At 31.9% G+C, this 22,145-nt stretch overlaps 1 protein-coding gene across 8 annotated transcripts in view; it reads right to left on the bottom strand.

Annotated features, from left to right (window-relative positions):
- Positions 1-927: 927 nt before the first annotated feature.
- LOC129805438 (solute carrier family 41 member 1) overlaps positions 928-22,145 on the bottom strand; it is a 47,931-nt gene continuing 26,713 nt past the window's right edge. For all 8 annotated transcript variants that reach the window (XM_055853333.1, XM_055853336.1, XM_055853337.1 and 5 more), the window contains 6 exons: positions 13,267-13,591; positions 7,842-7,988; positions 7,624-7,771; positions 7,325-7,530; positions 7,107-7,255; positions 928-2,067 (listed from right to left, as the gene is read on the bottom strand). In XM_055853333.1, coding sequence (XP_055709308.1) covers positions 1,825-2,067; positions 7,107-7,255; positions 7,325-7,530; positions 7,624-7,771; positions 7,842-7,988; positions 13,267-13,591 — 1,218 coding nt within the window. In that variant the 3' untranslated portion in view covers positions 928-1,824. The remainder of the gene's footprint in view (positions 2,068-7,106; positions 7,256-7,324; positions 7,531-7,623; positions 7,772-7,841; positions 7,989-13,266; positions 13,592-22,145) is intronic.

Genomic DNA, 22,145 nt, shown 5'->3' on the forward strand with positions numbered 1-22,145 from the left:
TTAAATTTAGGTATCAAAATATTTCTAAGTAGAAAGTAAATTAGGCTTTTTTTTATTTTTTAATGTTTAATCTCTATCTAAATTGAGAAGAAATAATTTTGTCTTAATAAAAAATTGTTAATTCTGTGTCTTTTACTGAGTACAAATGAAAGAAGTTTGTGTTAGTGGAACATAATAAAGATATTTCTCGAATTTTCCAATAAATATTCTTTTCTTTTCTAATTGAATTAAAAATTAAAAAGTGTCAAAATTATATTAAAGCAAAATTTTACGAATTAAAAGATTTTTAAAGATTTATAAGTGAATATAATAGAAGTAATATCAAATTTCAAAATTTAATTTAATTTGCAAGACTGATAAGTCTTACACTTTACACAGATTCGAAGATCGTCACATATTTTTTTTGTTTCCTTTAGTGTTTTCAAAAAAAAAAAAACAAATCTGAAATTTTTCATACTGGAATAGACTTCAGGTTTATCAAAATAATGCTTAACGCACAATAACTTTTGTTTGTAAATATGTTTTCTAAATTTCCTATGAGAGAAAATGAGATAACTAGATCTCTGTTTTATTCGCTCTCATTGAAATGTCAAAAACATGTTTACAAAACAAAAATTATTGTGCGTTGGTCATAACATTGAAATTAAATTTTCTTATTATGAAAAATAATATCTTTCCGATCCGTTTGATTATGGGGCGCCATCTAGGTCTTGGTAGTCTCGATCATTCACATGAACAAATTAAGAAAACATGTTTACAAAACAATTACATTTGTGCGCTGCCCATTACTTCGAAGACAGATTCTGAATGCTTGAAAATGAAAGAAAAGAAAATGCAAATGGTGCAGAAATGAAGTAGAAAATTTGTGAAAAGTGAATAAGAAAAACGGACAAGAGTGTGAATGAATAAATAAATTAGAAAATCGTCTTTTTTCGAAACCCATAATATTCAATTTTATTCGAGAAATCTACAATGCAAAGAAGAAGGGCAAAAAAATCAATGGAAAAGTTTCTTAATTAGAATAACAGTTTTCACATTTTTTCGCCAATCAACTGAAATTTAAATTAATACAGCTATATTTAGCGATTTGAAAAAAAATCTGAAAGTTCCACATTTGAAACATAATTACTGGTAGGTTTGATGCAATCCTAGATAAGAATTATCACATGATCTAAAATCTGTGTTCGAAGTAAGTGAACCTCTTTTATCTTCAGTAAGCACGCAAATGAGTAAATTATATAATTTTCTGTAGTTTTGTACACAATCAAATATCAAAAATAATATATTTATTTTTAATAAAAAAAGAAGACTTTAAGATTGTCTTTAAATTCGAAATTGCAAATTAAAAGATGATGTGCAGAATTATAAAGTACATTTTCCACAAATGAATTCTAGGGGAAAAAATATCGCAGGACTCACTCATTTCGAAAATAAAAGAGAAAGATGGAAAAAATACCATTAATAAACATTAATTTGTTTTGTTATTTTATCATCAATGGGTTTCTAACTTAGTATTTAAAAAAAAATGAGAAACACTTGCTAGTTTCATTCTTTCGTTCTCTATCTCTCTCACAAAATACTTTTTCTCTATTTTTTTTTTGTATTTCAAAACATGAGGAATCGGTGTGCTTAAGAAATCCTCAGAAATCTTCTGTGAATTTCTTTTAGGATTTTTTTTTCATCTGCTCATGCTACAGGGTCTCCTTTTTCTTTCTTCCTTTTTGAAGAGGATTAAAATACTAGAGTTGGTAACAAATTAAATGAATTATAGTTTAACACACAATTACACAAGGCTACATTTTTATCTTTTTTTTCTGTTGTATTTTAATACGTCCCGAAGATGTCAGAACTGTGCTGTGAGTCGGCTGTCGGTGGTCCAATAGCCTCCTGTCCCTCACCGTAGTCGTGACCGATTGTGGTGAGGAAGAGGAAGGCTATGAGTAGGAGACTAGAACCAAGCAGATCACCGAGAGCTGTCAAGTAGGGAATGGCCGAGTTGTCGGGATCAATCTTCCACTTCCACATAGCGTGAATTATTATGTGAGCAATATATAGCAAGGACATTATCTGAAAGTACATAAAAGCATACGAAATTATGCTTTATTTCTTAAAACTTATTCACTTGATTTTTTCAAGCCCGAAAGTTTTTTCTTAAGAATTACTACCCAGACAATTAAACATTTGTCAAAAAAAATGTAACGCTGCATACTTTTTATCCATTTCAATAAAAGTAGTAGTTTAGTAGACTATATAAAATATTTTAGTGGAGTTTTAGGAAAAAAAAATTAAAAGACATAATATGTAGCTTTTTCTCAATTAACTTATAAATTTAGCATTTATGTTCTTGTAATTTGTACTTATATGCACTAATAAAAATAGAAGTTTCACCGGAGATTCTTTCAAAATAATTAATGCACAAAAAGATACTTTCATCAAAGCACTTAGATAACAATAATCTGTCTTCAAATTAACCACTACAGTGATCATATAAAAATCTGATGCAACCCATGCAACGATACTTTTAGTTTCCTCAGTTCTATCTTTCCAAAAAGATTAATACTACAGTGAATAATTCGGGAGATAAAGCTTATAATGAATTAACATTAATGCTGAGAGAGATAACTAATCGCATTCCAGAGAAAAATTGCTGAAATGAATCTAAAGCGGTCTTCAGACTAGAGGTTTAGCCTAGTTCCCCAAGATCTCAAAATCTTAAATAGCGAGCAATTTTATTGCTTTTTGAGAGTCTAATAGGTCAGTTATCTTTAATAATCCAATCCTAAGTTAAATTTTTCCAACAAATCGTGATTGATAAAAAATTAGAGCTTTAATTGGGAAAATTCGGTCACTTTGAGTTGTAAAACGATAAAAAGACACGGATTGGCCTTACTGCTTTTCACTCCTTTACTTTCCTTTACAACGTTTCGGAGGCTTGTCCAACACGAACTTAGTTCGTGTTGGACCGTGTACATGTCAATGTCCAATGTGAAAGTCCCAGTGCCCCCACTGTAAGAGGATTCCCGCCAAGCAATTCCCTCCCCCCCCCCAATAATTTCCATACCTGAGGAAGGAGGAAACAAGCCTCCGAAACGTTGTAAAGGAAAGTAAAGGAGTGAAAAGCAGTAAGGTCAATCCGTGTCTTTTTATCGTTTTAAAAATTAGAGCAGTTAAGCCATATTGCTAAGCCTTAGATCTAAAGACCGTCTTAGGTTTTTTCATGATTCAAGTCTTAGGCCTTTTCGACTTGCAGTGCCATTTTAACATTTGGGGTCCCGAGATATTCGTGCTCCAGGATTTTCGGGGTCTCGGGATTTTCAGAGAATCAGTATATTCGAAAAACGCAGATATTCCGAGCGATTACAGAGTCTTTTTATTCACGGCATTGCGGAGTCTCAGGATTTTCGAGATACTAGGATATTCAGGATTCAAGGATATTTTGATTTTCAAGACTTACAGAGTTGTGGGATTTTTTGGGATTTTTTTCGTATTTTCAAGATATAATAATAATATTTATTGTTTCATGTCCATAGTACACATAGATACATCTAGGACTATACATAATAATATTTACTCATACAAAAAAGAACAATTTTTACAAAGCATCAATTGAAAGATCAAGAAAGAACAAGAAACGAGAAAGAAAAATATAACATTCATAATTTTTTTACTAAGAAATTTATCTTTTTTTTTTTGAAAAGATGAAGTTCTTTAAGCTCGTTTTGTGATAAAGAGTGGCAAAGTTTTGTTATATAAGCTAATTGCAGAGAATTTAATTGAATTAATTCCATACTTTGTAGTGCTAGGCTTAGATCCCTTGTAGATCCCTTGAGATTTTCAGTATTCTAGAATATTCTGATATTTTCAAACCCCTGGGATATATTTAGAATCCCGTGATTTTCGGTGTTCTGAGATATTCCGGATCTCGGGATATTCGTTTACCAGGATTTACAGAGTCCCGGGATTTGTGAGATACCGGGATTTTCAGGTCTCTGGGACTGAATTTTCAAGATCCCATGATATTCATGATTCTAGGATTTCAGATTAGAGTTTTAACCCATGTCCCCTTGGTTTCGAAATTTAAAGTAACAATAAATTTTAATGAGTTTTCAGAATATACGACATTTATCTCAAATCGAAATTCTTAAATGTAATTAAAATCCCAAATCAAAATGTTTCCAAAAAAATACTGATAAGAAACTAGAGAAGTGGACCTTCATAGCTAATCTTAAGGTCAGAAGGTCTTTTAGCTAAACCCGGAATTTTCTTGATCCCGCGTTCTCTTATTGAAAACCCTAAAAACAGTCTGTTGATTTGATACTATTTAAAAAGTGTTCATTCTGTGAAAAATCTCAGTGTGAGATGCTTCTTTCGGACTTTGTCTGTATCTTAAATGTTATTGAATTAGAAGAATCCCCAGTTGTAATGATGAAATTGGTTAGAAAAATGATCATTTTGAAAGTGGGATCAATTTGAAAGGATCACTTGGTGATGTATTTTAAAAGTAGCTCAAAATAACACTATTATGCCATTATTTTTCTTCATTATTTTCCTTTGTTTTCTAAACATTGTAAAAGCAATGAACCCTATTTGTTTGAGTTCATTGCTACTTATACAAAATTATCAAAATGTAAACAATGTATCGGAATCAAACTTTTAAAAATGTAGATTATAATTCGAAACCCCCGAGAGGATTGCACAGATTTTCATATGAACTTCTTATTTCTCTAGTGTGATTTCTGTAGTGCACTCTAATGAAAAGCTGGAATAAAGGTCAAAACTGGGTTACAACCTAACCCAAATAATAAAACCACGACGTTGAGGACAAGAATATTATACTCGGCAAATTTGCATTAATTTTAAATGCTTAAGTGTTTATACTGAACATTATAAAATATTTGGGATTTGAGAACGTTTTTAGTTTAAATGTAAAAGTTCATATGGAACTAAAACTATTCAAATTTTGAAGTTTTAATTCCAAAAGTTTTATTTGTACTATAAATTATTCTTAAAGTTTTAATCCTTAGTACATATAAGACTTCAAAAGGATTTATAAAGCCTTAGACTTGGGGAAAATAATCTTGAAGATAATTGTCTATTCATACTGCATCCGTTGCTCAACCTCTTCTGTCTTAATAATGAATGAGAGTTAAGGAAATTCTATGTTTGTTAAGGTGCACAAAAGAGAGTCAAAAGAAATGAAAGTGCATTTTATTAGGATCAAAACGTAAAATATGACTTTTTTTTAAATATAGTTCTGAAGATAGTTTTAAAATAATAAGTGATATATCTTGTTGATCATTTTGAAACATATGCTAATATTTTTTTATTAATGTATTCTGAACAAAAACCATATTAAAATCAGTAAAAAAAAATCTAACTCAATTCGAATTAATGAGCTCTTTATCTACTAATTACTATTGTACTTTAATTAAATCTCAAACATTTTTTAATTAATTTGATATTCATCAAATTCATTTGGCAAATCCCGTAAATTCATACATTACGAATTTTGAAAATTTTCTAGAAGAAAAAAATGAATCTGATCAATCAAAAATTGAAAAATAAGATTATTTATTTTCTAGATAGACAACAAAAGAGCTAATGGGTTTTGCCTATTGCGCCACTGAGATCCCCTTTATCAAGATAAAATATTACAGTAACCTGGAGAAAATGTTGCAAAATGGACATATTTTTCAAAGACCGTTCCTTCCTATCTTGAAAACATGAGCTTTTAATCCATTTTCTAAAAAACGATGTAACGGAAAGTCTTAACCCTCTAACGTACAATTTTTAAATATGCAAAAAAATGTAGTGTGATACTTTTTTCTAGACTAATTACGGTTCAATAAATTCAAAAATACCATCCGTTCTTCATTTTCTCTTTTAGTTTAGGCGAAAAATGCAAAAATATTTTTAAAAAATTTGAAACTCTTTTTGGTTCTAAAATTCACATTTTTACTTTTTTCAAATGTTTTAAATAAAATACACAAAGTAGAACGATATATCTTTCAGTAAAAAATAAATTTATTTTAGTCAGATTACTTTAAACCGGTATTTTTCTTGATTTTGGAAATGAGATTTTTTCCACAAAAAAAATCCTACTTTTTCTTTGACCTGTCACACAAAACTTTGGATAGCAATTAAACGAAGAATCAAAATGAGTTCAAACCTTGAATGGATGTTAGCAAGAGTATTACCGAGGATACTATATAGGAATTCTGAATAAATAAAACCTTTATTGTCACTGTAAATGCGATTTTTGTAATGCTACTCTGCAGTTACTCTTAACCGTTAGAGGGTTAAAAATACTTTAAAAGTCTTAAAACTTTGGACGCTTAAGGACTAGACCGACTAGACAGACCTTGGGCATCATCCCAGGGGTGGCTTAGTGGATGGAAAACTTATAAAAATGTAGGTGAATGGAAAAAATAGTTTAATAATTGTTCTCAATTGACTAATAAATACGCTAAGCCGTATCTCGGAAAATCTGCGATCTTTATAGGGCCTTAAGTAGATTCATTAAATCTTTCGCATCCTTTTGGACTCTGAGTGAAAACTCAAACGTAAATATATGGATACTTTGGGAAACACATTTTTTTAGATTTAGACTATTTAAAATCGATAAAATTCGATTCTTGTATATGGTTACAAACATTAAAAATTATAATGATTTCCGAATATAGGATATTTTTTACATGAGTTCAATTAATTCCTGATCTAAGATATTTTTAATGAAAAAACGTGAAATTGGCTCGTTGAATATTTTATGATCCGGAAAGAGTTAAGGAAAGGGTTAAAATATCAAGCCTTGATCTTTTTGATTCTTTCCCTCTTTTTTTAATTTACTGAAAATGTTTTATTTCCTTTCAAAATGCCCTAAGTGTGATTTACATACGCTTAATTGAGACGCTCAGTGCAGAAGTGGTCTCCTTTGTATGCATTTCCCTATTAAAATAGTCCACTTCTGCTCTGAGCGTCTCAATTCTTCCTAGCTTAACTTGGCTTCGGAAGCTGGTCAATAGCGTTACAACAGTCGCAGATATTATGCATATTAATTGTTTCCCATTTTAAATATTAAAAATTATTAGAGTATTATCTTTACTTACTTGAATCAAACTAACTGTCAGGTATGAGAATATAAACGGAACTCCTATTGTTGACGATGACATGTGAATATAATCAGCAACAAAAATAAATAGCACTTGTCCAGGAATTGACATTAAGATAAGAATCCTCGCCGATTTGGCATACGGAACTACAACAAGAACAAAAAAAACATAATTTTTGATACATTCCCTTATGGAATTATCAAAAGATCAACTACCTCCATTGAAGAGAGCCCTCCAAGGTAATTCAAAAACATTCGTGTGCGGCGGAATGATTCCTAGTATGGAACTCTGGTGAAGCATCGTTGATATCTTTGAAGCCTGCACTGACACAAGGTTGCCACCAATTCCATTAATAATGGGCTGAAATACCACAAACCCATCGTAAACACCAACAGCAGCATCTAGAACTAAACCGCCGAGTCTGCGAGGGAGGAAGGAAAGAGAGAGTTTTGGTATTTGCATTGCATTCGAGTGGTAAATAAATTTTGCAAGAAAACTGTGCTATGATACTGACCCACTGATAAAGAGGGCCGATAGGACAGGCACCCATCCAGTTGACAGTACAGGTCTCGTATACTTGTTGCGAAACACAATATAGATCCAGAATGGCAGCAAGATAAAATATCCAACAACCACAACAAAAGTTACCCAAATATGTGTTTCTACAAAATAAATCATGGATAAATATGCATTTCTTTGTCATTTCCAAATAACATTTTTTCTTAACTTTACCTAAATTCTCAAAAAGCAATGATGCAATAAAAGATAATAGACTGATTGAGACTACATCTCCAATGGACGCCGCCAATGGGGTGGCTAAATTGTCCGGATTCATTCTAAATCTACTAGATAGTAATATCACAGCCACTAATACGAAGTCTGTAAAAAAAAATAATAACACGCAGCAAAATTAAGTTAATATACAAGATAATAACAAATTAAATAGGGAGAACGCAATCAATCTCTAGGTTACCATTATTCTTCTATTTTTTTAATTTTAGGAGAATTTCGTGAGAATAATAAATTTATTTTCTCAGCCAATAACACGCGAAAAACTTATTAAGACATTGAAAATACAAAAGGAAAATTGGCCTGACTTGTCAAATATTAATTTTTTTTTACTTTTCTTGAGCTCCATAATAAAACGATTATGTTTATGTGATTAGGAAAATCATGACTTAATCATTCATAATTGCAAAACACTTAATATTTCATAGACAAATAGAGATCGATCTGATTAATACAACAGAAGTATTATTATTTTATTTAATAAACATCAGAGAATTTTTCATACTTCTGCTTTCTGCCTTGTATCTTTTACTTCATACCACAATTCCTATCAAGCTTCTCTACAAACCTATCCTAACCTAAATTATGATTTCGATTTTTAATTTGGAGCTATAAAAGGTAGTGAAAATTGTTTTGAAAATTTTCACTGGAATAAACTAGGAAAGGACATATGTATACGTTCTAAAACGATCTTCATTAAACTACTGAAATCCCAATTAACCAATCAACATTTATTTTATCATAATAAAAAATAAATAAATATTTGTATTAATAGGCTTAACAATTCTTTTATAATTAATTACATTTCAGTTTTCCTTTTAAGATTGGTCATTATCCCTAAAACGGCAGTAGACCCTTAAGGTGTCTACACATTGTAATAAGTTTTCGTCAAAAATTGCTCTTTTTAAAGAAATCGTCCGCACTGTTGTAGGTAGAAACGTCAAAATTCTGTCAAAAATGCGATTTTTGACGAAAATTGCATCCAATGTGTAGAGCCCTTTACTGACTTACACATCCAAAACCTGTCTTAGTTTTTTGTCACAGTTCTTTCTAAGAAAATAATATCTCAAAATCAATGATGTAATAAATTAATTAATTAAAAAATAAAATTTTTTAAATATTTAAAACAATTATCCTATTAAATTATTTACATGTTTCAAACCTAGCTGCATATACCGAATCAAGAATATAATAGAATAACTTTAGTCAATTCTGAGGTAGGCAAAGCTTCAAGTTTTTAGTTAATTTTTTGTGTAAAAATTAAATTTTGTATTCCAAGCTAAAGACTTATGATGATTCAGTGTATTCCAATTTTGCACCAAATTTAACCCGTTAACGACGAGAGTTTTTGCGGGCCAAAACTCAGCAATAAAAATAAAACCAATGAACAAAACCAGTAAAAGGTCTTATATCTGGCCTTCGAAAAGCCAACAGAGTCTGATTTAGTGTATTTTTTGTCTCTATGAACGATAGGGACAAAAATAGCCTAAAAATTTAAGTAATTTTTCTAACATTATGATAATTTTCAATTCAATGAAAAATATTATGTTTAAGTAATTGTAGTTTCCTTTCCCAAAACGGTTTTGCTTTAAAAAAATAAAAAAAATATTTAAAATTAATTTTCATTAAACCGGTGTTCCAATCGTCCTTAAAGTGTTAAAAAATCATTCAGACCAGATTTAAAATGTAAGAAAATATAACAATTCGATATCTTTCATCTCTGTTATTGTGAAAATTCTTGTAATTGAGTTTAAAGCTTAAAAACTGACAGTTTTAAATTAAAGATTTTCATCAGAAATTACGAACCAATCTTCAAAAAGACCAGTCCGATCAATTTTCGAACTTTGACCCCTTATAGCTCGGGTCAGGGGTTATCGATCGACTTAAGTTTTTTTTTGGTTTGTTAAGTATAATCTGCGGCTACAACATACTTAAATTTGAGCCTGATGCACATTGAAGTTTTTGAATTATTTAACTTAGAAAATTGATTTTTTTTTCTTTTTAATAACAGCGCCCGTAGCGGTGGTTTTAAGTAATTGCGATATTAAAAAGAGAAGTGTCATATCTCGAGGACTTTCCAAAATGCCCTCACTTTTTAAGACCAGAGTTATGGCCATTTTAAGAAATTTTTTTTGACCCTTTGAGCTGTCAAAGGGGAGTCAGGGGACCTTAAGTTTGGCACTGATTGAAAACTCTAAAGCCCAGCTTTAACATATCAAAATTTGAGCCCAATCGATGCCATAGGGGCGAAGCTTAGAAAACAAAAAAAAAAATAGAATTATCAAAATGGCGGAAGGAGGAGTGAGGGGTGGGACAGTCAATTCAATGCACCAAGTTGCAATTTTCTTCACCTGATATGTATAACCTTTGCCGAAAACCGCAAGTCGATATTTTTCTTAGTTCGGAAGCGATTAACCCTTTAAGGACGATTGGAACACCGGTGTCCCATAGAGAAAATAATTTTTCCTGACTACCTAAAGTTATTTTTTTCTTATGTTTATACGTAATTGCAAAGTAGAAGGTTGAAGGAATCTAGGATATTTTTTGGAAGTCTCCAGCAGAGGTAAAAAATGCATCGAATTAGACTCTGTTGGATTTTCCAAAATCATATAAAACGTTTCATTGATTTTGTTTATCGGTTAATTTTTTATTGTTGATTTTCGGTCCCTAAAACGTGTCTCGTCTTTAAAGGGTTAAGCAATTTTGGATTTCTTTCATATAAAAATATTTTTTAAGAGACTGTTTTGTGAAAATTTTGGCCTGTACACCCGCTGAAGCTCAATCTCTGTGCTAAATCCCCAATATCTGTAGCTGTAGGGAGAGAGAAATCTTCAGATGCGCATTCAAACGTTTTTGAGCATATCCGGCTCCGTAAGAGGAATGGTGAAATCTTGTGCGGTCTTCTCGCTTGCAAAGTTTTAGTCGATTTTTAATTTAAAAAACTTATTGATTAGTGTAAATTTGGTGATATTTGGACTTTTCAAGAATGCATTCACCAGATTTACCGTTTCCGAAGTGAAATTTTCATGGAATCAAGCAAAAAAGTAATTTTTCGTGTTATGAAAACGCCTTAGAAAAGGTCCAAAAAAAGTGATATTAAAGCATTTTATTCCTTATAAAAACGGTTTAATCAAGTAGATTAGAGTTTCCTTTAAACAATGATGTGCAACTTTTAGTGTCCGGTGCAAAATTTAAGGTAAAAATAGGGTGTTCAATGATGACGTGAATTGTGTGCGAAGATGGAAACTTGATTGAACTTTCGCACAAATCGCCAATAAATTTTCATTTTCCTCTAGAGGAAAATCTAAGGATTTCCTGAGATTTTGTGAGGTGGGATTATGAACCTTGTAAGAGATTTTTTTGGCGTAGTTGGAGAATTGATACGGTTTGCATGGTCGTCAGAAAAAATCACTGAACTTGAACATAATTTTCGTGTGCGAAACATCAAAGCCTCCCCCTACACATTTCTATTTATATTAGTTGGCTTATTATCAATCATTGATAATTACGTCATAATTATGTGTAAGTCTCTTAGGAATAATAAAAGAAATTCACGTATTCGAAGGCATGAACGTTCGAAGGGAGAGTACTTTCCCCTATAGCTTTCTGTTCTGAATATTTTGTAAGATGCAAAATTTTTGTCATTATTTATCACAACTGTTTGATCAATAAATACTTAAATTGTGGCAATAAAATCTAGTCTATTTGCCAAGTCGTTCTATACCAAAAATAAATAGAATCTCAGGAAAATAATTTATTAAGCAAAGGACACTTTTATATTGTTAATATATTGCAAATAGAACAATTACTAATCTAAGAAGTAATCCTGAGGTGCTTCGATATTTGTCTCCAATGGAGAAAATTCTCCATGGAAAGTTAACTTTAATGTGATTCCTCTTAATCTACTTCTGATGTTTCTTATGAGACTTTTCTTTTCCCGCTAGTTTCAAGCTTAATCATAAGGAGATAAACAAAGTTTAATTGCAAAACAATGTCATTCCAATAAGATCTCAATTAGCTCCGAAAATGCTTTAAATTGGAATTTCCTGCAAAATTTTACCCGCACTTCTTACAACCCCTAATTTCTATGTTTCACGCAGCGGAACTGTATTTCTCAGGCAAAATTTTGCCCAGCGTATAATTGATCTCTGCAGAGGGTATTTCATTGGTTAAATTACTTAACCACATCCAATTGAATCTCCTGCCTGATGATTGCCTAAAGTTTTCTGCAATTTTCTTCGGTCTTTTTACTCAATTTTACTTTTGCATGAAAAATTCTCTAGAAAAAAAAATACCCCAAAATCTTTGGCACGTGAAAAACCTCCCGTAGAATGATGAAAATTTGCTGAAATATGTCGAAATGCGTTTTCTATTTCGTGTCGTGTTTTTTTTTGTATTTTACGCATTTTTAGAAGGGGAGAAAATTACAAATCAACATGTTGTACGCACTCAATAGACATTGGAATCGTGTTATTTATGCATCAATGACTATGTCAATAGGCATAAGATAAGAAACATATCAAATCATAAAGCCACTTTTGCCTCTTGAGTATCTTTTCTGTGTCGTGTGACGGATTTTCCGACCATGACAATATATATTGTTAATTTTCGACGTCATTAGCAAAGCTAAATAAAAGAAGATTCTAATAAAGAATGATATTACTTCCTGTGGAGTTCTCTTGTCATCAGACAACACAGTATAATACTTTTCTGATACACTGTAATTAAGCCAATGATACTTAAAATTGAAGGGTGTAATCACTGCTTACGGAGGCGGGCAATTTCATTTCCTAAAGTGCTTCCATGTGCAAATGATAAGACGGATAAGACTACATTTTGGATAATTAACTCAGCGACTCTATTGATAATTGTGAGAGTAATTCATTAACTAGTCACTAATTTATTACGATATTTTTTTCGATAAGAGACTTAATTCACTAAAAAACCAAGAAATAAAGGATTAATTTTCTCAGCAAAACTCAGACTTTTTCGATTGTTTCCATAATTATGCGTACAGTCCTTATCAGAAAATGCAATTGTTTGCTTGCATGTGGTAGCTTTTAAATCATTTCATCGATCGATTCATGGCTTTTTTTTCTCTCTAACTTGGAAAGCACCCACGATAAAATAATCATTATGATTGTTGCTTATTCGCTTCGGTGCATCTGTTTTGTACACAATATTCTCAGTTACAGAGAATCCTTGAAGTTTTGCTCGTCTATCAATCTAAACTCAGACTCAGTAAAATACCAGGTTATTCCAGACAATTTAGAGACATTGAATAAAATACCCGGGAAATGAAATAAAAAATATATAAATAAATTACAAAGATATTGTAAAAGGGTCTTAAGAAAACGAGAGAACTTACCTAAAACAAAGCACGATGATGTCGCTGTAAACATACTGGAGGCAATCAGGAGCATAGCATGATCAAATTCGAAAATCCCATTCATGGCAGCACCCACGATTATGGCAAAAATTGCCACAATGAAGGCTGCCACTGTTGCTTGCACCTGAACCAGAGCAACATTCCCAATAACCATTTGTACAATCTCTCGTGCGGAGTTCATATTGCCAAGATTTGCTTGAGTCGACAGCCGAGATGCCAGGCACATATCTAGATTACCCTTGAGGCCAAGCAGAGCCGGTACCAGAATGAACAACTCTGAAATATGGATGAAGACCTTCCAATGCTGCAAAAGACAGTTTCATTTTGAACCAATAAATATTCCATTAGTTTCCAGTTATTTCTAGAACCTTTAGAACCTTAAGAAATATTGACTTAGTTAATGTACTGCAAGAGAACCAGGAAAGGCAATTTAATAACACAATATAGATAAACTTTACCAGAATGGAATATTCAAAAGCTAACAAATGAGTTAATTGTACGTTGTACGAGATAATTGTCCGTCAAAACAAGAAAAAAATGTTTTACCTATTATTCACTCTTTTTTTATTCTTAGTACAAAATATTTCTTTAAATAATTTTGAAAGTGTAATGTTTAAAAAAAAAACGTATAGAAATATTATTTCTTAAAAAAATGTAAATCTTCTTAAAATTTTGTACTCTTGAAAAAAAGTGGTTTTGGCATGATGCTTGTGAAAAATCCATGAAGAGACAAAATCAAAAATAGTCAAAATTCCAAACAGCCAAAATCCGGAATAATAAAAATCCCGAATAGCCAAAATCCGAAATCCTGAATGTTAAAATTCCAAATAGCCATAATCCCAAATAGTCAAAATCCCCAATAGTCAAAATTCCAAATAGCCAAAATCCTGAATGCCGAAAATTCGAACACTAAAATCCCAATAGGGCCACAGTCCAAAGGCCACATTCCCAAAAGTCAAAATCACGAAGGGTCAAAATCCTAAGATAAAATTATACCGGGGATTATGTTTAGAATAATTTTACCAAAACATAGAAAATTTCCCAGTACCTACAGCAAACCCAAGGGCAATCCTGTAAGTAGAGCTATGACACTTTTAAGAATTCGGTATTTTGGTAATTTCGAGATTTTGGTCCTTGTGGAAATTTAACTTTCGGGATTTTGACTCGGACCTATATAACAGACGTTGTGCGGTTCTATACTTAATTTAAATTTCCTAATAATAAATTTATACCCTATACTTAATTAATATTTCTTTTTTATTTTCTAATCAAATATTTAATTTAATTTAATTTTTTTTTCGAACGTTTTCCCTCCACTTAGAGAGTGCAAGCAGCCTTTTGAATATGTCCTAAATCCACAAAAAAAACAACGTACTCTATATTCCTAAACCTTTGCGTTATATTTCTTTCATAAAGTTGTAAAGTTCAAATTTCTATTTTATAAAAACACATTTTTCAAAAAATACACTGCCAGTGAAGCATTTCTGATGCCGTTTGGCTTCGAAGACTGGTCAACAAGGTTAAGATGGCGGCAGACGCATTATAAGAGGAAATGGAAAATTGAATAAAAATTATTAGTCTTTTTTTTGCAGCAGCAGCTCTATGGCTTATTACTTATATTTTACTTTTCTAAGTATTATAAGCGGTTATTTTCTCTCTCATTTTCAACGGACGAAATTCAACCGAAAATTCGATCTGGGAACTTTACATCACAAAGCCAGTCTTTCCTTTATTGAGCTACTGTACTGATACCCTAGACACACTTACGACTTAAGCCGAGAGACGGCTTAGTGGAAAATTATGGAAATGTAGTTTAATCATTATTTCGAATATAATTACGTTAAGCCGTCTCTCGCTCTCGGCTAATCCTCAGGACTGTCAAGGCCCTGAGTCTTTTATATTGGAAAAGTTCTTTATGTAAAGATCGAACTCGGATGCTATTTTTTTTTTGTTATCTTGGACAAGAGGTAACTCATAAGCAATTAGAGTGGCTCGAGTACCCGGTTCCCTATAAATCCCCGGATTGGCTGGAGAGCGTGGAGAATATATCGGTCCCTTGAAAAACTAAATGAATTCTGCGTGAGTTCCCTAATAAAGTTTGTGGATTTCCCACGGGTTCCCTGAAAAATGTAAAGGTTTGATGAGTTCCCTGAAAAATCTAAGGATTCCCCGTAGGTTCCCAAAAAATATATGAATTCTCCAAGTGCTCTAGAAAAAATACACGCCAGATTCCTCGGATTCTCCGAAGAATTTAAGAGTTCCCGAAAAGATGTATGGGTTCCCCGTGAGTTCCCTGAAAAATGTGTGGGTTCCCTAAGTTCCCCGTGAATTTCCAAAGCCCATCATATGGGTTTCCTGGTCATATTAGCTCGAGTTCCTCGAAATGAGTTACCCTTTGATCCTAAACTCATTAGAAATAAACTTAAATAATGAAAAGAGAAAAGTCTTCATTTAAATTTCATTAAAACTAAATCAAATATGAACTCCTTCTCAATGCTATACTTAAAAAGGAAACATTTTTGAAATTTATAATATTGAACCTTCTTAGTAAAATCCACCGAAAAGTAATTTTAGGTAACGCCCCTTTAAATTAGTTACTGTAATAATATAAATTAGAGTTATTCCTTAAATTATGACTTACTTGTGGACCCTTTAAAACTTTGACTACTATAAAACTTTTATAATAAAAAGTTGACAAAAAGATTTGCTCGAACTTAATCTCAAGTTTAAACATAGGAAATTTAATTTAATTTCACTTCTAATTACTAACAATTTTATTTTATGATTTTATGTCATTTAAAATTTTATTAAAAGAAATTCTATAAAATTTCTTTAAATAAACTGCATTCACCGACTTCAGGTATCAAAGCTAAGTCTCCACAACTACTGACCTACATAAACCATAAAAAAGAAACCTTACTAAAACTTAAAATAATTTTAATAAAAACATTTAAAGCTATAAAATGATTCTTGCCATAAATTTTTTATAAGACCGACAGACCGAGGCTAAATTATATCCAGTAATTGAAGCTTTTCCTTTTCACGATTAATCTGTAAAAATTGCTTGGATTATCCCTTGGATTATCCTTTACACTTTGTTAAATCTCTATTATCATAGAATATTCACTACTTCAGTAATATGAAAGGTTCTTTGCATATCCCTTTCAAAAAGTATGAATAAATGGAATAAATTATGAAAGATGATTTATTCTTCAAACTGCATCATATTACTTTGCTTGGAAAAAAGAGATTTTGTAATGCTGCTTCCTAAAGGATTGTCGTTTAGGGGATTTATTAAATCTTTTTCGGATCTTTACACATCATTTCTTTCACATCAGGGAGCCCTACTTTGTAAGGTAAACCCTATCTGATTACGGTCTTGAAATCCATATTGCAATTAAAAATTTTAAGTTAGTTTATTGACACTTAAAAGTTCGACTAATTCGACTAATATGTATATGAAGAGAATTTATTTAAGCTTATTTTTTTAATAAAAGAATATCAAATAATTTTCATTTAAAAATAAGATAAATAAAACAAAAATTAAAAAAAAACAATTTTTCTGTCCAACTTTTAAATGTTAAAATGAATGCTTTGAACCGAATCAAAATTATCTTAATCTTGCAATAAATATCACATTTATTAATAAAGAGAATTCTTGGATCCTATACACATATTGCAGTCTAAAGTTCACTTTTATCAACCAAATAAATAAATAAAAAAAAGTATCAGTGTATTTCCTGTCAAATTTTAAAATTGATATAATTTAAATGATGACATTCAAAAACCTCTAAAAAAAATTCTGTTCCAGGTGGTTCCGCAGGCATCAGATGCCCCATCAGTAAAAAAAATAAACTGAAAATGTTTTGCTTCCTCTCATACTTGATAGTTTGTTAAACAAATTGAGTGATTTGTTGCTAAAAGTGATGGCATTAAAAGTAATGAAGTAAAAAGTACGCGTGTCTATAATAACGGAGTGTTTTTCAGTGAAATCTCCAAAAATTCATCCCAAACCGTCCGTGAACCCCAATATTTGTCAACTCACATCAATAATCACCCTCCATGTCTCTTCTTCCATGTACACAAGAGATAATTAAGCAGACAATAAAATTATGGCGAAATTACCACTCTCATTGTTCAGTCTCTTATCAATGAGAAAAAAATCACTTCCTCCATTTTCCGTTGAATTAATGTAACAATTTGTCTACATTATCAGACTATGAGGGGTGTTTTTTTCTTACTTTTAATGGTTCTACAAGATAAAAGAGATAGAATTTGATTTTTATTACTTTGAGAAAATGCCTAACATTTTGCAGAAACGTGATATATATAATTTTATTTACATCATTTTTCACCATTTTTCGTGAATGAAAGTACATATAAATTTGAAGTGGTATCCAGAACCGATGATTATCCAGTGTCTCAAGGAGATCATAAAATATCGGTAGCACTTCAAATCCAACCATCTTTTCCGCCAAATTGACCACGCACGTCTCATGAAAGAATTTTTAAGTGTACGACGGATTAAGGTCACATGTCCAAGCAATTTGTGCGTGAATGATTGGAATTCTTGTGATAGGTACAAATGCGGTGATTATTCAAAAATCACTACACATCACACTTCTTTTCATAATGTATTCTGCGAGTTTTGAATTGTTGAAATGGTTGAAATACATGAATTAGGTTCAGAATATTTAGTTGAACATGAACTACGTCAAACACGTTATTAGATTGTATTCCGACTTTGTATCTTCAATCGACACAAAAACAAACATTTCACTTTCAAGAATATTTTTAAAGCATCTGAGATTTGGGATAAGATCAAGAGAAAGGTCATATTTGACGAGAAGACTACATAAAAGTGAGAAATATTTCTCAGAATAATCAATCCATATGATCAACATAATGCTGATTTATTGGGTCAAGCTGTATCGCAAACATTTCTTAGAAGGTGAATTAGACTGTGACTATTATGTCACATAATATGATTTGATTATTCTGAGAAACTTAAATTTATACCTAAAATGTATAATACTCTGCGACCATTTTTGCTTCATTGGATACATTGGATACCTATTTTATGGAAAAAAAACTAGTGCAAACTGTAAATGGAGGCAGCCAATATACCGAAAACCAAAATCCCTAACGTTCAAAATCCTGAAAGGGATGAAATTATATGGAGGAAAATGTTTAGAATAATTTCCCAAGACAGAAAATTTCCCTTTGCCTCCAGCAAGCGCGATAGTACAATCGTGCGCGTAGCTATGACACTTTTAAGAATTCCGGATTTTGGCTTTCGGAATTTTGACTTTCAGGATTTTGACGTTCGGGACTATGGCTTTCAAGATTTTGGACCATTCGAGATTTTGGCATTCGGGATTTTAACTTTCGAGACAAGGATTATGGCTTTTGGAATTTCGACCAATTCGAAGTTTTGGCTTTCGGAATTTTGGCTTCCAGAATTTTGACCCATTCCGGATTTTGGCTTTTAGAATTTCGACTCATTCGGGATTTTGGCATTCGGAATTTTAGCCCATTCCGGATTTCGGCTTTCGGGATTTTGACCAAAACCCAGTGCAAAATCTCCCGATTTTTTGAAGTCTTGAAACTTACATGATAGATCCCCCAAGGAGTCAAATTTAATTAATGTCATTTTGCTAATCAAAACCGTAAAGGTACTGTTCATAATGGCATCTACTGGCCAAACGTTTAGAGATAACAACTTAGGATTATCACGTGATTACCCCTCAAACCATTAATCGATTAAAATGGTTTAATCAGTATAATTATCTATCGACTTATTTAAATATATCTTTGAAAATATTTCAAAAGTCCTTTAACCCTTAAGGACGATTGAGTCATGACTCAAAAAAGAATTTTACGGCCGTCTTACAATATGTTTTGCTCTAAAAAAAATCAGAAAAAGTAATTTTTACCCTCTCGTCCTTAATGACCTCTTAAAATTGCAAGCAACTTTTGTCAAAAATTGCCTTTCTTGAAAAAAAAAAATGAAGCTTGCTCCTACAATGATAGGGGAAATTTTCTTTAAAAAAAAAAAACATTTTATGTAAAGTGTGTAGAGGCCTTAAGAGTTTAAATTCCGAATTATTTTGAAGTAATTAAAATAAGATTGTGTATAGAAACCCAGAGAATACCAAATGTTGAAACACTTTAAAAAATTGGTAAACAATTACCATAAATGAGTTAATAATGCTGATGTTCAACGCTCGGAAAATGATTTTCCCTTTTCAAAATTAAATCGTTTTACTTACAAGCCATTTCTGTCTGGCTTTTAGGTGTTTTTTTTTTGAACCGAATTATATCGGTCGGTAGTGAATCGTAATCACTAAACAATTAAAAAAAAAAACTTTGTAAAGCATTTGACTTAGTTAAACTTTAATCTTTACTCTATGAATCATCCTGTTTAACGACTTTATTCGCTCAAAAACTTTCAGAACAAGCTCATTAACTATGGTCTCGTAAAAGTCAGTCGTAAAAAGACATTCCTCGAAAATTTGTAATTTTCTATGTTTTACAATCGCTATAAAAATTCTATAAATCTGACGTAATTTAAAATAAAGGCATTCTACTTTATTTCTAAACAGATAGATTTATCATAAGATTTAATTTGAAAACTTAGAATTGCGACCAATTATTGCTTAAGTTGATAAATAATGAAATCGACAACACAGAAAAGTAACAAAAGTCTCCTATCATAATTTTACAGGATAAGCTGTAAGGTAACTGTACCAAAGGAGAATGGTCAAATCCGGTCCCGGAATCGCCACAAACGGGACCTATGTCATTGGATAGACATTAGTATAGGTAACAACTTTTGTTCTGGGATCAATGTTCTAAACCATGGAGGAACAGTTCTAGAGCATAAAAACTATTTTTTACAATGATGAAGAATGATCAAAAGTATATGGGCGCTGGTTCATCTTCATACAAACATTAGAGTAGACGCATTTTAAAGATATTGATATAAGGTTGAGAAAAATGCCGGGACCCAGGACGATAAACGTTGGAAGTCCTTGTAAAAGAGGCCCTTATCCTTCCGAAAAATCATTGTTTTGACAACGAATTATACAAGAACTGCTAAAGCGATCTTGATGAAATTCGGTATAGGGTCAGTGTATGTTTTAAACTTTTTATTTATGCATACCACCCCCTCCCGCCACCCTCCGTTCTGGTAGCCCTCATACAAAATGGGGTCACTTTACCTTATAACTCCTTTCTAAGACGATGTAGAAAGCTGATATTCAACAAGGGAACAAAACTTATGGACGACTTTTCAACTATGCATGTTAACCCGCTCCTCCACCACCCCTTCTAGTAATCCCATACAAAATGAGAACATTTTGACCTCTTTTCTGAGAAGAAGTAGTTTGTTTGTAAAAGAATGAAAAAAAAATGAATAACTAATAACGTTAACAATAATTTTCTAGATTTTATATGCATTTATAGACATCTAGTCGAATTACAGCTTTCTGCCTCCTCTTAGAAAGGAGTTATAAGGTGAAATGCTCTCATTTTGTATGGGGGTTACCAGAAGGGGTGATGGACGAAGAGTTTGGGCAGTATGGTTAAAAAGCCTTCTTTAAGACTTGTTCCCAAGCTGTATTTCAACTTTCTATCTTTTCTCAGAAAGGAGTTATAAGGTGAAATGCTCTCATTTTGTTTGAGGGCTACCAGAAAGGGGACAGAGGAGGGAGATATTATACATGGTTTAAAAGTCTTCCCTAAGCTTTGTTCTCTTGTCGAATTTCAGCTTTCTACATCGTCTTAGAAAGGAGTTATAAGGTAAAGTGCCCCCATTTTGTATGGGGGCTATCAGAACGGAGGGTGGAGGGAGGGGGTGGTATGCATGGATAAAAACTTTAAGTCATACAGTGACCCTATACCGAATTTCATCAAGATCACTTTACCCGTTCTTGCGTAATTCGTTGTCAAAACAGCGATTTTTCGGAAGGATAAAGGCCATTTTAGAAGGACTCCCAGCGTTTATCGTCCTGGGTCCCGGCAGTTTTTCAATCTTATATCAGTACCTATAAAATGCGCCTACTCTCGTTTGTGGCGATTCCGGGACCAGCGCCCATATACTTTTGACCATTCTCCTTTTAGCAAGCTTGTTATTTCGCTCACACACATTTAACTAAATTCCTATGAGTTTATCACTGACTAATCCGTTTCGCGGTTTAAGCCGAGAGACGGATTATTCAGAAATTGTTAAATATGTAATCTGACCATTATTTTAATTTTAATAACGTTAAGCCGTCTCTCGTCTGAAGTGGTAAGTGTGTCTAGGGTATAACACGAAATGTATAAAAGACCCAGAAAAATGTCAATCGTAAAGAATCGTAAAAAATGTGTAGTTAATGGATAAAGCCGATAAAGCTCAATTACAATGTGAAGATTTTTATCGATATTTCATCCAAAATACAGTCGAGTTCCTCAAATTTGAACTCCTCAAATTTGAACGACGGTTGCATTCAAAATGTAAAAAAATGAGTTTATGTAAAAGAAATTTTGCATGGAGTCTGAATTAGAACTCTTTTTCACTAGTGTTTCCTCAATATTGTCGTATTGTATTAATTTCCTCAACAAATTCCACTTATTTAACAACAAATTCAATTGATAAACTTCTCTAAAGTTATTTTCCTTAATTTAGGAAAAGTGAATTTTACATGAATTCCGTTACGTTTTTGAAAATATTGTGCAAATTTGAGGAGTGAGAAATGTCATCTTATACCCTCCAAATGTTCAAATTTAAGGAACTCTACTGTACATCGAAAATCATAAAAAAAAATCAACGTTAAATAATATATCCGCTCATTAGAAAATTAAAACAATTCTGT

Source organism: Phlebotomus papatasi, chromosome 3 (genome assembly GCF_024763615.1).
Source record: "Phlebotomus papatasi isolate M1 chromosome 3, Ppap_2.1, whole genome shotgun sequence".
Lineage (NCBI taxonomy): Eukaryota > Metazoa > Arthropoda > Insecta > Diptera > Psychodidae > Phlebotomus > Phlebotomus papatasi.